This window comes from Labeo rohita, chromosome 6 (genome assembly GCF_022985175.1).
Source record: "Labeo rohita strain BAU-BD-2019 chromosome 6, IGBB_LRoh.1.0, whole genome shotgun sequence".
Lineage (NCBI taxonomy): Eukaryota > Metazoa > Chordata > Actinopteri > Cypriniformes > Cyprinidae > Labeo > Labeo rohita.
This window is the reverse complement of record NC_066874.1, coordinates 28,354,050-28,372,162: the sequence shown is the minus strand read 5'-3', so window position 1 is coordinate 28,372,162 and position 18,113 is coordinate 28,354,050. Positions and strand designations below refer to the sequence as shown.

The 18,113-nt window shown below is 38.1% G+C and overlaps 1 protein-coding gene across 1 annotated transcript; it reads left to right on the top strand.

The window, feature by feature from the left end:
- Positions 1–1,876: 1,876 nt before the first annotated feature.
- epha2a (eph receptor A2 a) lies at positions 1,877–16,829 on the top strand. Its single transcript, XM_051112479.1, has 17 exons — positions 1,877–2,020; positions 2,224–2,291; positions 3,902–4,565; positions 9,774–9,929; positions 10,029–10,361; positions 10,646–10,773; positions 12,037–12,214; positions 12,371–12,473; positions 12,690–12,745; positions 12,926–13,051; positions 13,401–13,586; positions 13,690–13,751; positions 13,834–14,043; positions 14,828–14,977; positions 15,210–15,403; positions 15,875–16,030; positions 16,119–16,829. The coding sequence occupies exons 1-17, from the start codon at positions 1,936–1,938 to the stop codon at positions 16,225–16,227; spliced, it is 2,964 nt and encodes a 987-aa protein (XP_050968436.1). The 5' UTR covers positions 1,877–1,935; the 3' UTR covers positions 16,228–16,829.
- The last annotated feature ends 1,284 nt before the right edge of the window (positions 16,830–18,113 follow it).

Here is an 18,113-nt window from a genome sequence, read left to right as displayed (position 1 = left end):
ATTTAGCGAGTTCTAAATCAGAAAATACAGTCAATAGCCAGAGACAAAATTAAATAAATAAATAAATAAAATATGCATGTATGTATGTATTTATTTATTTATTTATTTACTTACTTGCTTGCTTACAGCATGTATTTAGGAATAAAATGTTCTAAAATCACCCCCTGATGTAAAAACCTTCAGAATATATATGGGAATAAAACTGTAACTTTTCTTTCAGCATGTTTTTAGGACTAAAATGTTGTATAAAATCCCAAACCCTGATGTAAAATCCTTTAGAATACATAAACTGTAACTTCAGTGCTACTGATGATGATGTGATTTGTGCTCAGTGCATGTCTAAAAAAAATGTTGGCCTTTAAAAATATGTATTCTAATTAAAATCTACAGATTCAAGTAGATCAAATACTATAAAATTTAAAAGGGTGTTTTAGATATTTTATTTTCAGTAGTCTGAAACAACACGTTATGACAAGCCAAATAGCCCAAAATCTCGAAACTGACCATTACATGAAAAATTAGTGTTTTTGCTTGTAGTGTCTTGCCTTAATAATAATAATTTTGGTATAGTTGGTTGGCTGTTTTAACCTGGGGCTATGCCAGGCATGTTTGGCAGACACATCATGTGTTAACACAAGCCTGAAACCAGCTGACCGAGAATATTCCTTTCTTGAATCATCTCTTAGAAAGGGCTTTGGAATGAAGGGTCGGTTGTTGCTCTGACATATGTGAATTTTATACGCACATTCGATATGCACTTTCTGGATTTTTATAGTTGCCATAGGCCTAATTTTGCTGTGTGGGCACGTACTGAAAAAACGTAGAAACTGTTAGTAAATTTAACAAATAATTACAAAGTAACAGCAAATAACACACTGATTTTAAATCAGTGCATTTAAATATATTGGAGACGAGAATGTCATGCTTTGGGAAGGTTTAAGTTTTAGCCTTCATATTAATGCCACTAAGAAGTCTTGATTTTGTTCAGAGCCCTGCCACATAAATCCCTGCTTGAGTTTGTCTAGAATTAAAGCTGGGGTCTTTCATTCATTGTCTGACTGATGAATATTCATAGCTGCTCTCACAATGCAGGCAGCCTCCAAAGCTCTTGAGAAGAAGTCAGCTTGTGTTTGACTCCCAGGTCAAGGAACTCTGACAGACTGCCGCACAAAGGAGTCTTGACTCAAGCATTCCTCTGCGTTGCCCGGCGATGCTTTTGTTTGTCGTATTGCGCTGTCTACATATTCATACTCCTTCAACTCATTAGTAGTTATTCATTCATAGAGCCAAGCCCACTTGACCCTTCTCTAACTTGTCATGGGAATAAAATAGTGATGGTTGCGAAATATTTTAGTGTGCTTTGGTATGCCCTACCATATCAACCTCTTAGTTTCTGTTGATGGTTAAAAACATTTTCCACCTCACCCTGTGCTGAAAACAAAAAACAAATCCATAAAAGCATTATATAAAACTCTTATCTTCCTGATTACAAAAGTGTAATTTCAATACATATGTGTGATTTGTAAAAAAACAATCGTTTTTAGGCAGTGTTACTAACATTTTTATCTTTTAAGCCTATTTAAATTCGTGGTGAACCGCATTAAAACATGAAACTAATTGCAGTCTGCAAAAGAAATACCTGGATATTAGCTTCAAAGGAGATGAATACTAAAAGCCCTCTCTTTGAACTGATACCGTACCCAATCGTCTAAAATTACTATTGTGCAAATGAACGTGAGCAAACATCCGAAACTCATTGAACAGGTGTGGGAGCTGTCACTCAAAGCACCCACGCGTCTCTGGACACGCCCAAGGGGCGGAGTCTGTCGACTTCCCATATCCATGAATGAAACCTCAACATCACTTTAGTAAGTTTCTACATGCCGGAGTCGGAGGAGTATCGCATGGACCAAAAAGTTTAATTTGACAAACGCAATGGATTACAGACGCACTCCGTTTACATCGTTATTTTTGTATTTATTTGTTAACAACGTATTTATTGGGATCCAGTCGAAAGAACGTAAGTACAGACCGTGATTTTCTTTATTTAACGTTTTTACTCAGAGTTCACGTTTCTGTTTATATTTACTCTATGGCGAATTAATAAAATAGGCTGTATGCTTTGTGGGAAAACACTTAATGGTTAAATTTTTATATTTCGAATTTAGACCTATATTTATCTGTATCAGTCTTTATCTGTAACTATTATTATATGATCTCTAGATGTGCTACTTGATATGAAGTCTGCCGGAAGTGAATTAGGATGGTTAACCTGGCCGAATGAAGAAGGGGTGAGTCTTATTAATTTATTTTTTCCCTGTATATTTACCATACTCGGCGTGAAGATCCATGAATAGACTACTTCCCTCAGTCCAGTTTTGTTGAGTGTACATCTTAAAGAGTTCATCTTAAGGATGCATGAGTCAATGTGATTTCGTGCTTTAAAACACCAATCAAAATGAGTCATATCCTCAAATCCATTAAAAAGCTTTTCCAGCTATTAAAGTTGATACCTAAGTAATCAGTTGGTGTTTTTTCCCTGGCAACAGGCTTACATAAGGAGATCCGAACCTATAATATTGTGTATTACTTCTAAAAATGTTTCTTTTTAATTTTATGTATCGCGAGTATATGTACAGTACCTCTATATAATAGACACAAAAAACACAAACGTCATTGTATTAGAAAAGTGCCATTTTTTGCCCTTACACTTTTGAAGCAGGAAAAAGAAGTATAAAAAATAAGATTTTGTTTAAAAAAATTGATTGACTTGCAGACGGCACTTGGTTTAATATTTTGGTGTTGAATGCAATCAAATTCATATATTTTTATGTGTAGCATAAGTGCTCCAGTACATTCTGGAACCATATATGTGACCCCGGACCACAAAACCAGTCATAAGGGTCAGTTTTTTGAAATTGAGATTTACACATCATCTGAAAGCTGAATATATAAGCTTTCCATTGATGTGTGAACAATATTTGGCCTAGATACAACTATTTGAAAATCTGGAATCTGAGGGTGCAAAAATATCTAAATATTAAGAAAATCACCTTTAAAGTTGTCCAAATGAAGTTCTTAGCAATGCATATTACTAATCAAAAATTAAGTTTTGATATATTTATGGTAAAAAATGTCAAAATATCTTCATGGAACATGATCTTTACTTAATGACATGATTTTTGGCATAAAAGAAAAATCAATAATTTTGAAAATGTTTTGGCTATTGCTACAAATATACCCGTGCTACTTAAGACTGGTTTTGTGATCCATGTTCACATTTATATATATATATATATATATACCAGAGTGTTTAAGTATTTTGTTTCTGAAGGATTGAGGAGAAATCAGTTTCAGTCATAGGCTGTAGACTGCGCAAGCCACTTTTCTTTTTTAAGCTTTGGCTTATAAGAATTCACTGTGAATTCCTCTTCAGCCGCACAAAGGCCTCTCAAGAGATGTGCCGAGAGGGTTCCACCACTTCCCCTGACCATGCATGCTCACATGCTAAAGTGTTTAATTAGTCTTTTCGAGGCTAGTCCTGTCATCTTCATTCCCTGATGTCGTGAAGGCTTCTATCAGCTCTTCTCAGCTGCTGGATCCAAAAAAACCTCTTTGAGGTCATGCTTATTTTGCCAGCTATTTGAGAACTTTTTGAAGAGTCGAGTCAAAAGGGAGTTGTATCAAGGCAGAGCGTGGTGGGAATGAGGAGAGCGGAGGCCTACTTTTTTCTCCCACACCCTTCTAATGAGATAGTTATACAAAGGTGTGATTCCCACATTCAGAATGACATGTTTAAGTCTTACAATCAGAAGCAGGATACAGGAATATTTCATTTCAAAGTTATTTAAGAGCTCTGTTGTTTGAGATAAAACATTTTCTCTTTTTCCATCTTTCTTAGTGGGAGGTTGTCCAGACGGTTGTGAACGGCTCTCTACTTTACACCTACAGTGTGTGCAATGTTGCCAGTGACACTGAACAAGACAACTGGCTTCGTACGACTTTCATCCAACGTAGGCCTGACGTCTCTCGTGTATCCGTAGAGCTCCGCTTTGTCGTCCGTGACTGCAACTCGTTTGGCGGCTCGTCGCCTTCCTGCCGTGAAACTTTCGGCCTCTACCAAGGTGAAACCGACACAGATGTTGGCACAAATTTCCGCAAGAGCCAGTTTCGAAAGATAGCCACCGTAGCCCCAGACGAGGTAACAGCAAATCGCGGTGGGGGCCGAGCTGATCTGCGGGTGAACGTTGAGACGAAGAGCATCGGGCCGCTCTCCAGAAGGGGCTTCTACCTCGCCTTCCAGGATTTAGGAAGCTGTGTTGCTCTCCTGGGGCTGAGGGTGTTCTACACCACCTGCCCAGCCACGATGAGAAGCCTGGCCGCCTTCCCTGAGCAGGTGGCATCAGGAGCGCTGACGGAGGTGGAGGGCACCTGTGTGAAGGACGCAGTGGTGGTTGGAGAAGCTGCTCCTCGGATGTACTGCACCGCTGAAGGAGATTGGGTCGTTCCTGTGGGCCAGTGTCTCTGCCGAGCGGGATACCAAGCTGTTGGAGATGCTTGCAAAGGTGAGTTTTTAATTCTTAATGTTTAGTAGGGCTCTGTGCTACTTCAGTGATATGCTGAACGTAACAGTGGTTGACTGATATGGGTTTTTATTAGTTCACTCAAAAATGAAAGTTCTGTCATTAATTACTCACCCTCATGTCATTCCAAACCCGTAAGACCTTTGTTTATTTTCGAAACACAAATTAAGATATTTTTGATGAAATCCGAGAGCTTTCTCACCCTGAATAGACAGCAACGCAACTGACACGTTCAAGACCCAAAAAGGTAGTAAAGACAAGTGTTGCCAAGTCTGCGTTTTTTCCGCTGAATTGGGCTACTTTAACACTGTTGCTGCGGGTTGTTCTTCATGTCCATGGGAAGAAAAGAAATTGTCAAAGAAAGAGAAGAAATTGTCAAATAAAGCTGTTTTTTTTTTTTTTTGCGCACATAAAGATTTCTCGTAGCTTCGTAACATTAGGGTTGAAAAACTGATGTCACATGGACTATTTAAACAATGTCCTTACTACCTTACCAGGCCTTAAATGTGTCAGTTGCGTTGCTGTGTATGCAGGGTCAGAAGCTCTCGGATTTCATAAAAAAATAAATCTTAATTTGTCATACGGGTTTGGAACGACATGAGGGTGAGTAAACAATGACAGAATTTAAATTTTTAGTTGAACTATCCCTTTAGTGGCCAATTGTGGTTCCTCTAAAGCATAGTGGCCAATATCTCAAAAGTAGTCCAAAAAATTTAAATGTGGATTAGTGCAATTGACCAATCAGATTCGAGTATTCTACAGAGCTGCATAAAAATGCTGATACATACTTAGAATTTGCAGTGAAACCTACTCAAAATTCAAAGAAAGGGAAGAAAAAGTATGCTTCTAATTTTAAATTGGCCAAAAAATCTCAGGTCAGTATATCGGTCTGTCTCTATAATATACTTTTTCATTATTTCCTTGTTTGAGCCAATAACTCTGAACAAGTTGAAGACAATTTGGGAACAACTGCAGGTCTTTGTGGGTGGGCAGATGGTAAGTGTGTTGTCGGATGAGGGTGTGTTCTGGGAAGCTTGAGAGATTTTTGTGGTTGCCACAGAGCTGTCTGAGAAGTTTGTGAGAGGCCAGAAATATGACTCAAGTCAAATGGAATGTCAGCCGTCTCCACACCCTTTCACCTGCTGGTGTATTATTTCTACATGTGTGCTTAACTCTTCGGGAAGGAAGTGCGAAGATACCAGGGTACTATTGTTGAGGAGTGTATGTACATAGTTACAGTGGTATGATTTGCATTCATAAGTTTTTAACCTTTGGACCTTCTCAAATATCTCGCATTCGAATAGTTGTTGTTTGGGTGGAAGGGTTAGTCTTTGATAATGAGCTGTAATGCTTTTCATTAGATAATAAGATCTGCAAACAAAGATCTTTTCTCAGAACTAATTTTACTTTTATCAGCCCACTGTTTTTCTTTTTAGTGGTTGCATGAAGTCATTTCCTCTCAAGTTTGATTCAGGATGTTATCTAATATAAATAAAGTGCGTATTAAGTATTGGGCCACTGTAACAAGTTCTGACAAAAGTGGATTATTTTTAAGTTTCATTGAGTTTCATTTCCCTACTAGTTCCAAGGAATTCCCCCCAAGGTCATATTACACTTTTCCCATACCCTCCAACAGCTGATATGACTCAATGGGCAGAGCTACCATTACCTGAGTTACATTGTATGTGTAAGTGTGTTACCATGACAACAGCTCACCGCAGATTACAGAGGAGGTTTGGCATGCCCAAAGTCTGTCTGGGGTAGTCATCGTATAATTAAAGGTTGGGCTGGACTTCTATGGACACCTTTTGTATTTGTGGGAAAATGTGGTTTTGAGTGGTTTTGACACGCTATTTATACATTTCTGTAAAATGTAAAACCAAAGAAATTAAGATCTATCCATTCGTAAACACATTGCAGACCAAAGTTTGTCGAACCTACTGTAAAAAGAGGATATCATCGGAAAAAGAAGAGAAAAGAGTCATAGGAAGGGCAATCTCAGGAAAGCATGTTTAAAAGGCCTTGGCCTTTGGCAGCCCAACAGGAACTTGCACCTGAAACGGACGCTGCAGAACATCAAGGGAGTTCAGAATATCTGAAAGCATTCAGGGTTGTTGGGAAAAGGGCAGATTCCATACATTTCCTTCATAATGTAGTTTCCAAGAGACGTGCTAAATGTTTTGACACCCTTGGACGAAGCGTGATGAACGATGAGTTGATAAAATAGCTCATGGGGGAGATGTAATGGAGACTGGTATCTTGTTGACTTTGTGATGACATGTTTTAGGAATGAGGAGTACATGTCCAGACATCCCAACCTGCGGTTCTTTCCGTTCCCATTCTGACAAAGCCTTTTTTCTTCTTCTGTAAATGATTGTCTCACTCTGTAATTTGTTCATCCACTCATCTGTTGAAACACTGTAGTAATTAACAATCTTTGCTCATACCTCTTGATTCAACTTGGTCTCTGTAGAGTGAAAAGATGCCTCAAAGCATTCAGTGGAAAAGAGGGTTCTTAACCCCAAACGGCGGTCGGAACAATGAAGTCGCTGTTATCATTGTTTTCATGGGAGTTTTACGAGTGGTTTTCTACGTGACTGCTGTTCTGTTCAGCTTATCGCCACCTGCCAGTGTTTGTTGGGGACAATTGTGGTTGGTTGCCGGGTAGGGATGGGGGGAAGGGGTCTCGTTTGAATGGTTAGCCGGAGAAATGTGGAATTGAGAAGTTTAGGGGGATTCACAAGTGTTCCAGTGTTTTCACTGCTTGAGAATTTGATACCGGCCTACCAAAGATGTTGGATAGTAGCTGACTATAATGTAATGTTATATTTTTATAATGTTATATAAGAGAATACAGTTAATTGCATTGTCACATGAAAAGGCCATAATCATTTTTAAAATGAGATCTAGTTTAATACCTGTTTAATCCAGTTTAATTGGAAGTTGGAAACTTTACTTAGAAATTCTATAGTGGTTCAATGCTGCTACTAATGCCTAGAGATTAGTGTGGTTTATAGATTAAATGAATAAATTAGTCATTTAAATTAGTTAATTATGTATTTTTATTTTTTGATTTATCTTTGTTGCCCAGTATTGTATATTTTATTATGGTTTCACATTTTCCCTAATCATTAAAAACTCATCATTAAAATTTGTCATCTTCAGAAAATCTTAAAATGAATATTTACTTTTCATACTGTACGTTTAATGTGATTAACAATTGTGATTCATAAATTCACCTTTTTCAAAATGGTAATTAAAAATAGAATTTTATTTATAGGCCATAACATGAAAATAATTATGTGTATTTGTATTTTTTTAAACCATTAGTTTTCTTTAAAAAGCTGCTGCTACTAAGACCTAGAGAGCAGTGTGGTATATATTTTACATTAATATTTTTTCTAATTTTTATTTTTTTAACTACTTTTTCTTTTAATTGATCAGAATTGGCTAGTATTATATATTTATTTGTGCTTTTTTTATTTGTATTTTCCCTATTTCCCTAAGTAATAAAAACTAAAATCTCAAAGAAAATCTCAAAATGAATATCTTTTTTTTCCTGCTGTGCATTTTTAATGGTGTGATTTTTAAATTTATTACTCCAAATAGTAATTAAAGTAGAATTTTATTTATAGGCTATAACATAAATATAATTGTTTTTATTTTATTAAATATTATTTAGGGCAACACTTCTTGGCATTAAACCACTTTTGCATGTTGTTGAGGACTACGGTGTCAGCGAAACTGCTATTCTAACTGTTGACCTTTCTGCCCAAAGAGCATTAACTGTTCCCTTTGTGTATTGTGTTCACTAGCCAAAGACTTGGAGTCTTATCGGCCCTGCCAATCATTTGTGTCATGCATTTTTAAGTAGTTGTGGGAACATGAATGTGGCACAAGTACGCAAAACGACCTTAGTCACTTTTCCACACTTTCCTCACATACTGTTTCTGATGGCGCCTTGACTGTCCACCAACGCAACTTCACCCTAAATAGCTTCTTAGTGCAAATCGGTCATTCTGACTCGTCAGTGCTGCCATGGACAAGTCACACATTACAAAGCGCTTTCTAAACATATTTCACACAACGTTCCCATGGAAACAGCATTAACGTATTGAATCAGACTTATTACTCATGCCTGACAAGCATCTTGGCGTTTGGTGAAATTTGGATTCATTCAGACCGATTTCACATATGCCACTCTCAGTAGACACAAACATGAAGATTAGAGGAATAGAGTGGGAGTTCCCCGCTCTTGTTCTGGCTTCAAATAAAATGCACAAAGAAGGGCTGCTTTTCTTATGCGGACCCCCTCCTATAGACGTCCACCGAGCAAGTACACAAAACCGAATGTAAAATCCCAGCGGGAGAACTTCTGTCAGCAATCCTCACGCACCCATTCACGCTCACACTCGCACACCTCCCACCGGTCGTCAATCTGAAACTTAGCCCTTTGTTTGAGGTGAGCACTGAGAGATGGGCCCCAGGGGGGACAAACTCCCCTCAAAGGAAGTTCCTCAGCTCTGTGGAATCTATATTCACAGTGATTTTGCAAGCCAGTGAGTTTCTCATGCCCATTAAAAGTACACCTATCAGAACCGGCCTCCTCTTAAGTCCGTGCATGTGATTCTGAATCATTGCCCTCGGCTGCCTTTGTTAATAATTGTTATCACCCCCCCCACCCCTGGCCTCCGTTCATGTTTCCGGAGTTTCTTCCCTTTGTGTTTGTTATAGCATGTCCTCATCCTTCGGCAGAGGAAGGAAAGGAGGAGAAGTGAAGACCAGAGGGCTTGTATTGACGCTTGCAGTTCCGACATCCTGTTTTGTCCAGCGGACATCCACATGTGCTTCATTGCATTTTTCAGATCTCTTTACTTCAGTATTTTAGAACTGAAATTGACAGTGCAGATATAATTAGTCATAAAAGGACTATACAAAAGTGTACCAGTTCAACTGGTTTTATTTTAACGTATCTTCTGGTTGCATTGTAAAGTGTGATCAGTTTTATTGTTTGTGGAATGCATGAATGCCTGTGGTGTAGGCTGAACTGTCTTGTTTGGCTTTTGTTGTGCCGAAAGTTGGACACTCCATTTTATATGTGCATAAAATTTTGATGTGGTTGTATATTAAATGTGAAATGTGCTTTTAGTTGATAAATGTCTCATGGTTACCTCTCTTCTTTTTTTAAAGCTTGTGAACCGGGTTACTACAAGAGCACAGATTCCAGCGAGCCATGTGAAGCTTGTCCAGAAAACACCAAGCGCTCAAGTCATGCTGCACTGCTGTGCCCCTGCCAGGAGGGATTCTTCCGGGCCCCTACAGACCCTAACTCTGCTCCTTGCTCTTGTAAGTGTGAATACACATTTTTTTGCTCCTTTACAAAGTTGTTTTGAGAAACTATAACTTTACTCAAATTTCTAAACATACCATGTTTTGCTCTTCTAGCTCTGCCTAGCCCACCCCAAAACTTGGTATACACACCCCTCCTGACTGCAGGGAGTTTGCAGCTGACTTGGCGCCCACCAGCAGACACTGGAGGCAGGAGCGATATCACATACAATGTGGCATGCGAGCGCTGTGAGGGTGGTCTGTGTTCGCCGTGTGGTGGGAGGGTGCGATTTGAACCTGCGCAGACGGCCTTGAAAGACCCAGAGGTTGCGGTTAGCGAGCTGGAACCTCATGTGAACTACACATTTACAGTTGAGGCCCAAAGTGGCGTGTCCCAGTTCAGCCGAAAGAGAGCCACGGCTGGCGTTACAACAGTGCTTCATTTCACAGGTTAGATATTTAAGAATGTTAGTTTGCATTGTAAGTTTGAATTGAAAATCATGTATATTTGTCACATGAGGCTGAATTTTGAACCAATGAGGTTTCTTTGTGGGCGGAGCTACCCAGTGCATCTCATTGCTTGTCACGGCTCGATAAGATTAACAGATTAACGTGGAGGAGAACTGATCGAATGTCATGCCTGCTTAAGACACGGTGTATCAAAGGGTATTTACATGTAAATTGAGACATTGATGCTTAGCCAAAATACTGATGAATTGTGCCTCTTTATTTAGATGGCCCGAGGGTGCTGTACCTGAGAGTTGAAGACCGGACCACCAGCAGTCTGACTTTATCCTGGGTTGTGGACCACCATGTGCAGAATAACAACTCCCCCCGCTATGAGCTCATGTACCGCAAGAAGGTGACTATGATATATAATTTATTTTTATCTTTTTTTCATAGAGACTTGGGTATTGGGACAATAGACAACCACCCAGAACATCCTAGAAACCACTTGCCAGTGCCCTAGTAACCACTTAGTTATACAAAAAATAGTTCTGTAACAACTACTTGGAACATCCTAGCAATCAATGCCCTAGCAACCACCCAGAATGCAATAGAAACCACTTAGCAATGCCCTAGAAACCACCTAGAACATTCATGCATGTGAGAACTACTTAGAATACCTAGCAACCACTAGAAACAACCATAGAAACTACTAAAAACAATACTCTAGAAACAACCTAGAACACCCTAGCACCATTTAGCAATACCCTGGCAACCACATAAAATATACTAACAACCACTTGGTAATGCCCTAGAAACAGCCTTGAACACCCTAGCAACCACTTTGTGATACCCTAAAAACCTAACATCTAGAACAGCATAGCAACCACTTAGCAATTCCATAGAAACCAAACTAAACTACCTAAAAACTACCTAAAATATACTAGCAACCACCTGGCAATGCCCTAGAAACAGCGTAGAACACCCTAGGAACCACATGGCAATATCCTAACAGCCTAACATCTAGAACACCCTAGCAACCACTTAGCAATGCCCTAGAAACCACCTAGAACATTCTAACAACACCTAGCAATGCGCTGACAAATATCAACAACATACTAGCAACCACTTGGCAACAACCTAACAACTAGAACACCCTAGCAACCACTCAGAATACCCTAGCAACCACTTAGCAATGCCCTAGAAACCACCTAGAACATTTAGCACCATTTACCATTACCCAAACAACTATCTACAACATCCTAGACAACATCCACTCGTCAGTGCCCTAGCAACCACTCAGAACACCCTGCAACAACAAGGCAGTCCCCTAGTAACCACTCAGAAGTTCAGAACACCATACCCACAGAACATTACCCTAGCAATCACCTCCTAACAAACACTTACTGTAGCAACACTTGAATAAGCACCTAGAACACCCTAACAACCACCCAGAACACCTTGGCAACCACTTATCAGTGCCCTAGCAACCACTTAATGCAGAACACCTCAGCAACATACAGAACACCTCAAAAACAGTATAGCAAAGCCTTGGCACTGTGGAGATATCTTGAAGATATCTTGTATGTTTTCTCCGTCTCTCTCCATGGCTTTCCTTGTTTTCTTGCTTTACCATCTAAGAATAAACATTAAATTTCCTGTCCTCATTCTTTCATAGGAGGATCCCGGAGAGTTGGATGTCACCACATACACTGTTTTGGTTCTGGAGAAGAACTATGTGCAAATTAATGACCTTTTACCAGGAACAAAGTATGTGTTTCGCGTTCACACCCTGACGGCAGAAGGCCATCCCAGCAGCCACAGCGCCGAGCTTGAATTTGAGACGTTGCCTCTCGGTAAGTGCGTGTGAATGCATGTGTGGGTGTTTAATTTCAGGTATTTAATTCTTTTGGTGTATGAAAACGTGTAACTGATGCGTTTGCGATAGGCTCTGGGTGGTGTATCAATGTTTGTCAGTAAAGAGAATTTCTTTTTTGTTCTATTTTCAACAGCGGAATCTCAGACACAGAATAGTTCCATGGTTGTCATGGGAGCCATCGCTGGGGGCGGAGTCATGTTGCTGATTGTGGCAGTTATTTTGCTACTGCACAAAAGGTTAGAGGACCTTTATCTGGTCTCACTTTTTCCATTCTATTCACTTCTTTATCTCTTTCCCAACCGCAGAGCAGGATTTCCCAACGTTGCCTTAGTCACTTCACCCACACTGTTTACATTCCAGCTTTGATGTGCAATCATTCTCATTTAAGATATCATCAAGATCAAGGGGCTTAAATTAACTCACTAATATAATGTTGAATGTTCTTTCATCAGGAGGCTGAATTCCCATGTCCGACGGAGGGTGGATGGAGATTACTTTTCATGTCCAGGTAAGACAAGGATTGAATCTCTTTTGCATTTGTACGCATTCGTGTGTTTGGCATTAAGACATCTTGTCTGATGCTATCAGCAATAGTTTTGCACGAAAATCCATATATATATTTCAATACAAAGCTGGTGGGCGTCATGTAAACAAGGTCTAACGCTACCTGTTTTTTTTTCTTTAACAGAAAAACTCCTGCCTTTGAAGACCTACATTGATCCCCATACATATGAAGACCCCTGTGCAGCTGTCCTTAAGTTTGCCAGTGAAATTCACCCTAGTCATATCACCAAGCAGAAAGTCATTGGTGCAGGTCAGTGTTATAATATACTATATAGTATTTGTAAAAAATTTATTTATTTATTTATTTTAGTATTTTATTTATTGTAATTTATTTTTATGTGCTTTTGTCATTTTTATTATTATTATTTTTTTTTTTAAATATTTATGATTTTTTTCAGTTTTAGTAATTTAAGTTAATTAAATTAAATTAACATAAACACTTCTAATTTTCAAAGTCTGAATTTAAGTTTATAATTTGATTTTTAAATGTATTTTAATTTAGCTTTACTTTAGTTTCAGAAAACAATTTGTAATAGATTTCACTTTAAGTCACTTTTTATATTTTGAATTAACAATTGTGTTTCCCTACTGTTCTACAGGAGAATTTGGCGAGGTGTACCGTGGTTCTCTGAAGGTACCAGGGCGCTGTGAGGTCGCTGTAGCGATAAAGACACTCAAGCCTGGCTACACTGAAAAGCAAAGGCAGGACTTCCTTAGTGAAGCCAGTATTATGGGCCAGTTTTCCCATAAGAACATTATCCGTCTGGAGGGTGTTGTCACCAAATGTAAGAATCATACTGTCAAATCATAGTTTTCAGTACTTCAGAATAGCATTCCACAAAACAGTACATGTTTTAACAGGATGTTCTCTTCTACCTATCATTTCAGTCAAAGACGCCATGATTATCACAGAGTACATGGAGAACGGAGCTCTGGACCAGTATTTAAGAGTATGTTTCTGTCAACAAATGCTCATGTTTATTTAAAAGATTAAGCGATTAAGATACTAATGTGTGTCTTTATGCTTCACAGGACCATGATGGGGACTTTTCCTCATACCAGCTTGTGGGAATGCTCAATGGCATAGCGGCAGGAATGAAATACCTCTCAGACATGAATTACGTCCACCGGGACCTCGCGGCTCGCAACATCCTGGTCAATGGCAACTTGGAGTGTAAAGTCTCAGATTTCGGCCTGTCGCGAGTGCTGGAGGACTATCCTGAGGGAACCTACACGACTACTGTAAGTTATATGAATGTGTAGAATCATAATGAAATAATTATACACTACCAGTCAAAAGTTTTGCCTCTTTTGCTCACCAAGCCTGCATTTATTTGATCCAAAATATTTTTTTGTAAGAATTTTTTTTTTCTATTTAAAATAACTGCTTTCTATGTGAATATATTTTAAAATGTAATTTAATCCTATGATCAAAGCTACATTTCCAGCATCATTACTCCAGTCTTCAGTGTCACATGATCCTTCAGAAATCATTCTAATATACTGATTTGCTGTTCAAGAAACATATATCAACATTTAAAACAGTTGAGTACATTATACATTATAACTATACCATTAAAAAGCTTGGAGTCAGTATGATTTTTTTGGGGGGAAAGAAATTATAGAAATTGATACTTTTATTTAGTTTAAATTGATCAAAAGTGATGATAAAGACCTGAAAAACAACAACAACAATAATAATATTAAATGCAAATAATAATGTAAATAAAGCAAATCAGAATATTAGAATGATTTCTGAAGGATCACGTGACTGGAGTAATTATGCTAAAAATTCAGCTTTGAAATCACAGGAATAAATTATATTTTAAAATATATTCAAAAATAAAACAGTTATTTTAAATAACAAAAATATTTCAAAATTTTACTGTTTTCGTTGTGCTTTGAATCAAATAAATGCAGGCTTGGTGAGCAGAAGAGACTTGGAAAAACAAAAACTTTTGGCATTTCATTGGCTCTGTACTTGCACTCTGTTAAAGTTAAATCTAATCTAATCTTACTCTTTTAGGGAGGAAAGATTCCTATTCGCTGGACGGCACCCGAGGCAATAGCGTACAGGAAGTTCACTTCAGCCAGTGACGTGTGGAGTTTCGGCATAGTCATGTGGGAAGTGATGTCATTTGGAGAAAGACCCTACTGGGACATGAGCAACCATGAGGTATGTGAAATTTCTTTTATTTATTACTGCTAATTTCTCATAGTTTAGCTGACTTAAATTGGGTGATTACAAAAAGACTCAAACCATATCTAGGGATCAGAATGTTAATTTTGTAGGCTTTTTTTCACTTGGGCCAGGAAATAACCACCTAGCAATGTTCTAAAGCCAGTGATGAAGCTTTTAGCCCTCTACGAGCTTGAGTTTGACCTTTTCATTGTATTTTTGATCACAGGTTATGAAATCCATAAACGAAGGCTTTAGGTTGCCAGCACCGATGGGCTGCCCATCTGCGGTCAATCAGCTCATGCTACAATGTTGGATGCAGGACCGCTCCAAACGGCCACGCTTTGTTGATATCGTCAACTTGCTCGAAAAGCTGCTTCGCAACCCAGAGTCACTCTCGGCCATTGCCAGCATCGACCCACGGTAAGAAGCGGTTAACAAACTACTGAACATAAATCCAAAGTCCTATCATGAAACTCTAGATGGCGCAGTCCGATTACAACTCAGTCTGATGTAATGACATCATCACATGGCACAGCTGATTGGTTCTTTTTGTATCAGCAGCCAATGAGCTTGCTGCTCAGCATTCAAATACTCTGCTAATGTTTGCTGTAGCAGTTGCAGTGTGTTTCAGAACCCCTCCCCCATCCCCAGCTCCACCTGTATAAATCTGATACGGGGTGATTCATGTATGCTGTATATGGGGGTTATTTAATATGTTATATGTGGAGCGTAGCAGATCTATTCTGCCAAAACTAAACACATTAGCATTGTCATGTACATCACCACACTGAACCCTCAGAGAGTTGTCATGATAGAAATATTATTTAAGTTGTAATGCAAATCTAATTCTTTATATAGAGATTTTTAATAAATGTATCTTTCTCCCCACAGTGTCTCTATTCGTCTACCCAGCACTAGTGGTAGTGATGGCGCCCCCTTCAGGTCAGTGGACGAATGGCTGGAATCCATCAAGATGGCCCAATACAGAGAAACCTTTGCCCTTGCTGGAATTAAAACGATGGAACAGGTGTTGCACTTGAAAATTGAGTAAGTATGCTTACTTGCATCTGTAAACGAATTACAAAATAAACCAGAATTACTCATCTAACCTGTTCTCTCATTTCTTTTTCAAAAGGGACATTAAGAATATGGGAGTGCGACTGCCAGGTCATCAGAAGAGAATAGCCTACAGCATTCTGGGCCTGCAAGACCCGACGACAGCCCTGGATCTGTTTGCTGTGTAACGATGCTGTCACAGCTCTGAATCGACGACTGAACTGGACTTTAAAAGCTGGCTGAATAAAGACCAGAATGCCCTCCTCAAATAAAAAACGGACTCCCTTTGGGAATATAAACACTTTACTGTTTTGATATTTCGTTTCTTCTTTTCTAAAGCTTTCTATATAATATTTTTACATGTCAGATGGACCCTTACGTGATTCTGTTTTAACTTAAGCCATATTAAGCACACAGTGAACGTATGATGGTCTGTTTTGAAATATTGTGACTACTGCCTCAGGTCTGATGATTAGGGTACTATCGAGGGTAACCTTATATTACTCAAGTGCCCATATATTGCCATAATAATCCACATATTAAATGGAGTTGTTAAATGTGAGGGGTTGAAGTCTGATTTAAGGTTGTACAATGACAAATGTAAAAAGTTTAGTAGTTAAATGTTATATGTTGTTAAATTGTTGACAGACATCCTCCTGTTTGGAAAGATGGGATGGATTTTACATGTCTTATTTCAGCTCTTTTTATTTAATATTTATTTTTTTATTTATTGTCTGTGTTTGTAAAGAAAACAATGTACTGTATAGTATTAAAATATTTTGTAAGATGCCATCATGCAAGTTGCCATTTGTTCGCCATCATGCACCTCACACAAAATTCATGCACTGACCTGCCCAAAATTAGTTTTAGATAATCTGGGGGAAGACGCTATCCGGTAGTCTGTAAGCTTTAAGTCTGCCCACAAATGCAGTTTCTATTCATTGTAGTGGAGACAACTTGTCTGTAATGGACTTGACTCACTTCACTCCTTCAGTGATGAATATTTGTGAAGACTAATAAATCATCATAATCATGATTTAGCTACATTTGTAGATCAAGAGGTCCAGCCGTGGTATGAAATGAAATTGCTGGATGAATGAATGCTGACTGTAGCCTAGGGTGTGTTTAATAGGGAAGCAGACAGAAATTAAGCTCTTAATTGTGCACAAGCTTGCCTGTTCGGGTCTGGTGTCAGTCAGGTTCATTTCTATGCACTTAGTTTGACTGATGTTATGCACAGACTAAAAAAAAATGACTTTGAAAAGACTGATATTATTTAGATATAATTACATGTAAGATAATAGTCAACAGAGCTGCATTTTTAACATTTCATATAATCTTTGGTCGATTTGTCGATTATGAGTGTGTTTTTTTAATATATATGACCCTGGACCACAGAACCAGTCTTAAGTCGCTGCCTGGGGTATATTTGCAGCAATAGCCAAAAATACATTGTATGGGTCAAAATTATTGATTTTTCTTTAATGCCAAAAACATTAGGAAATTAAGTAAAGATCATGCTCCATGGAGATATTTAGTAAAATTCCTACTGTAAATATATCAAAACTTAATTTTTGATTAGTAATATGCATTGCTAAGAACTTCATTTGGAAACTTTAAAGGTGATTTTCTCAATATTTAGATTTTTTTTTGCACCATAAAATTCCATTTATTCAAATAGTTGTATCTCAGACAAATATTGTTCTATCCTAACAAACCATACATCAATTGAAAGCTTATTTATTCAGCTTTCAGATGATGTATACATCTCAATTTCAAAAAATTGACCCTTATGACTGGTTTTGTGATCCAGGGTCACATATACTATTGCAAAAACAAACAAACAAACAAACAAAAAAGAAAAAAAAAAAAAAAAAAACACACACACACACACAATATGTGACCCTGAACCACAAAACCAGTCTTAAGTAGCACAGGTATATTTGTAGCAATAACAAAAAATACACTGTATGAGTCAAAATGATCTTTATTTTTATTTTATGCCAAAAAGACCATGTTCCTAAATTTAAATTTAGCTAAATTTCCTACCATAAATATATGAAAGCTTAATTTT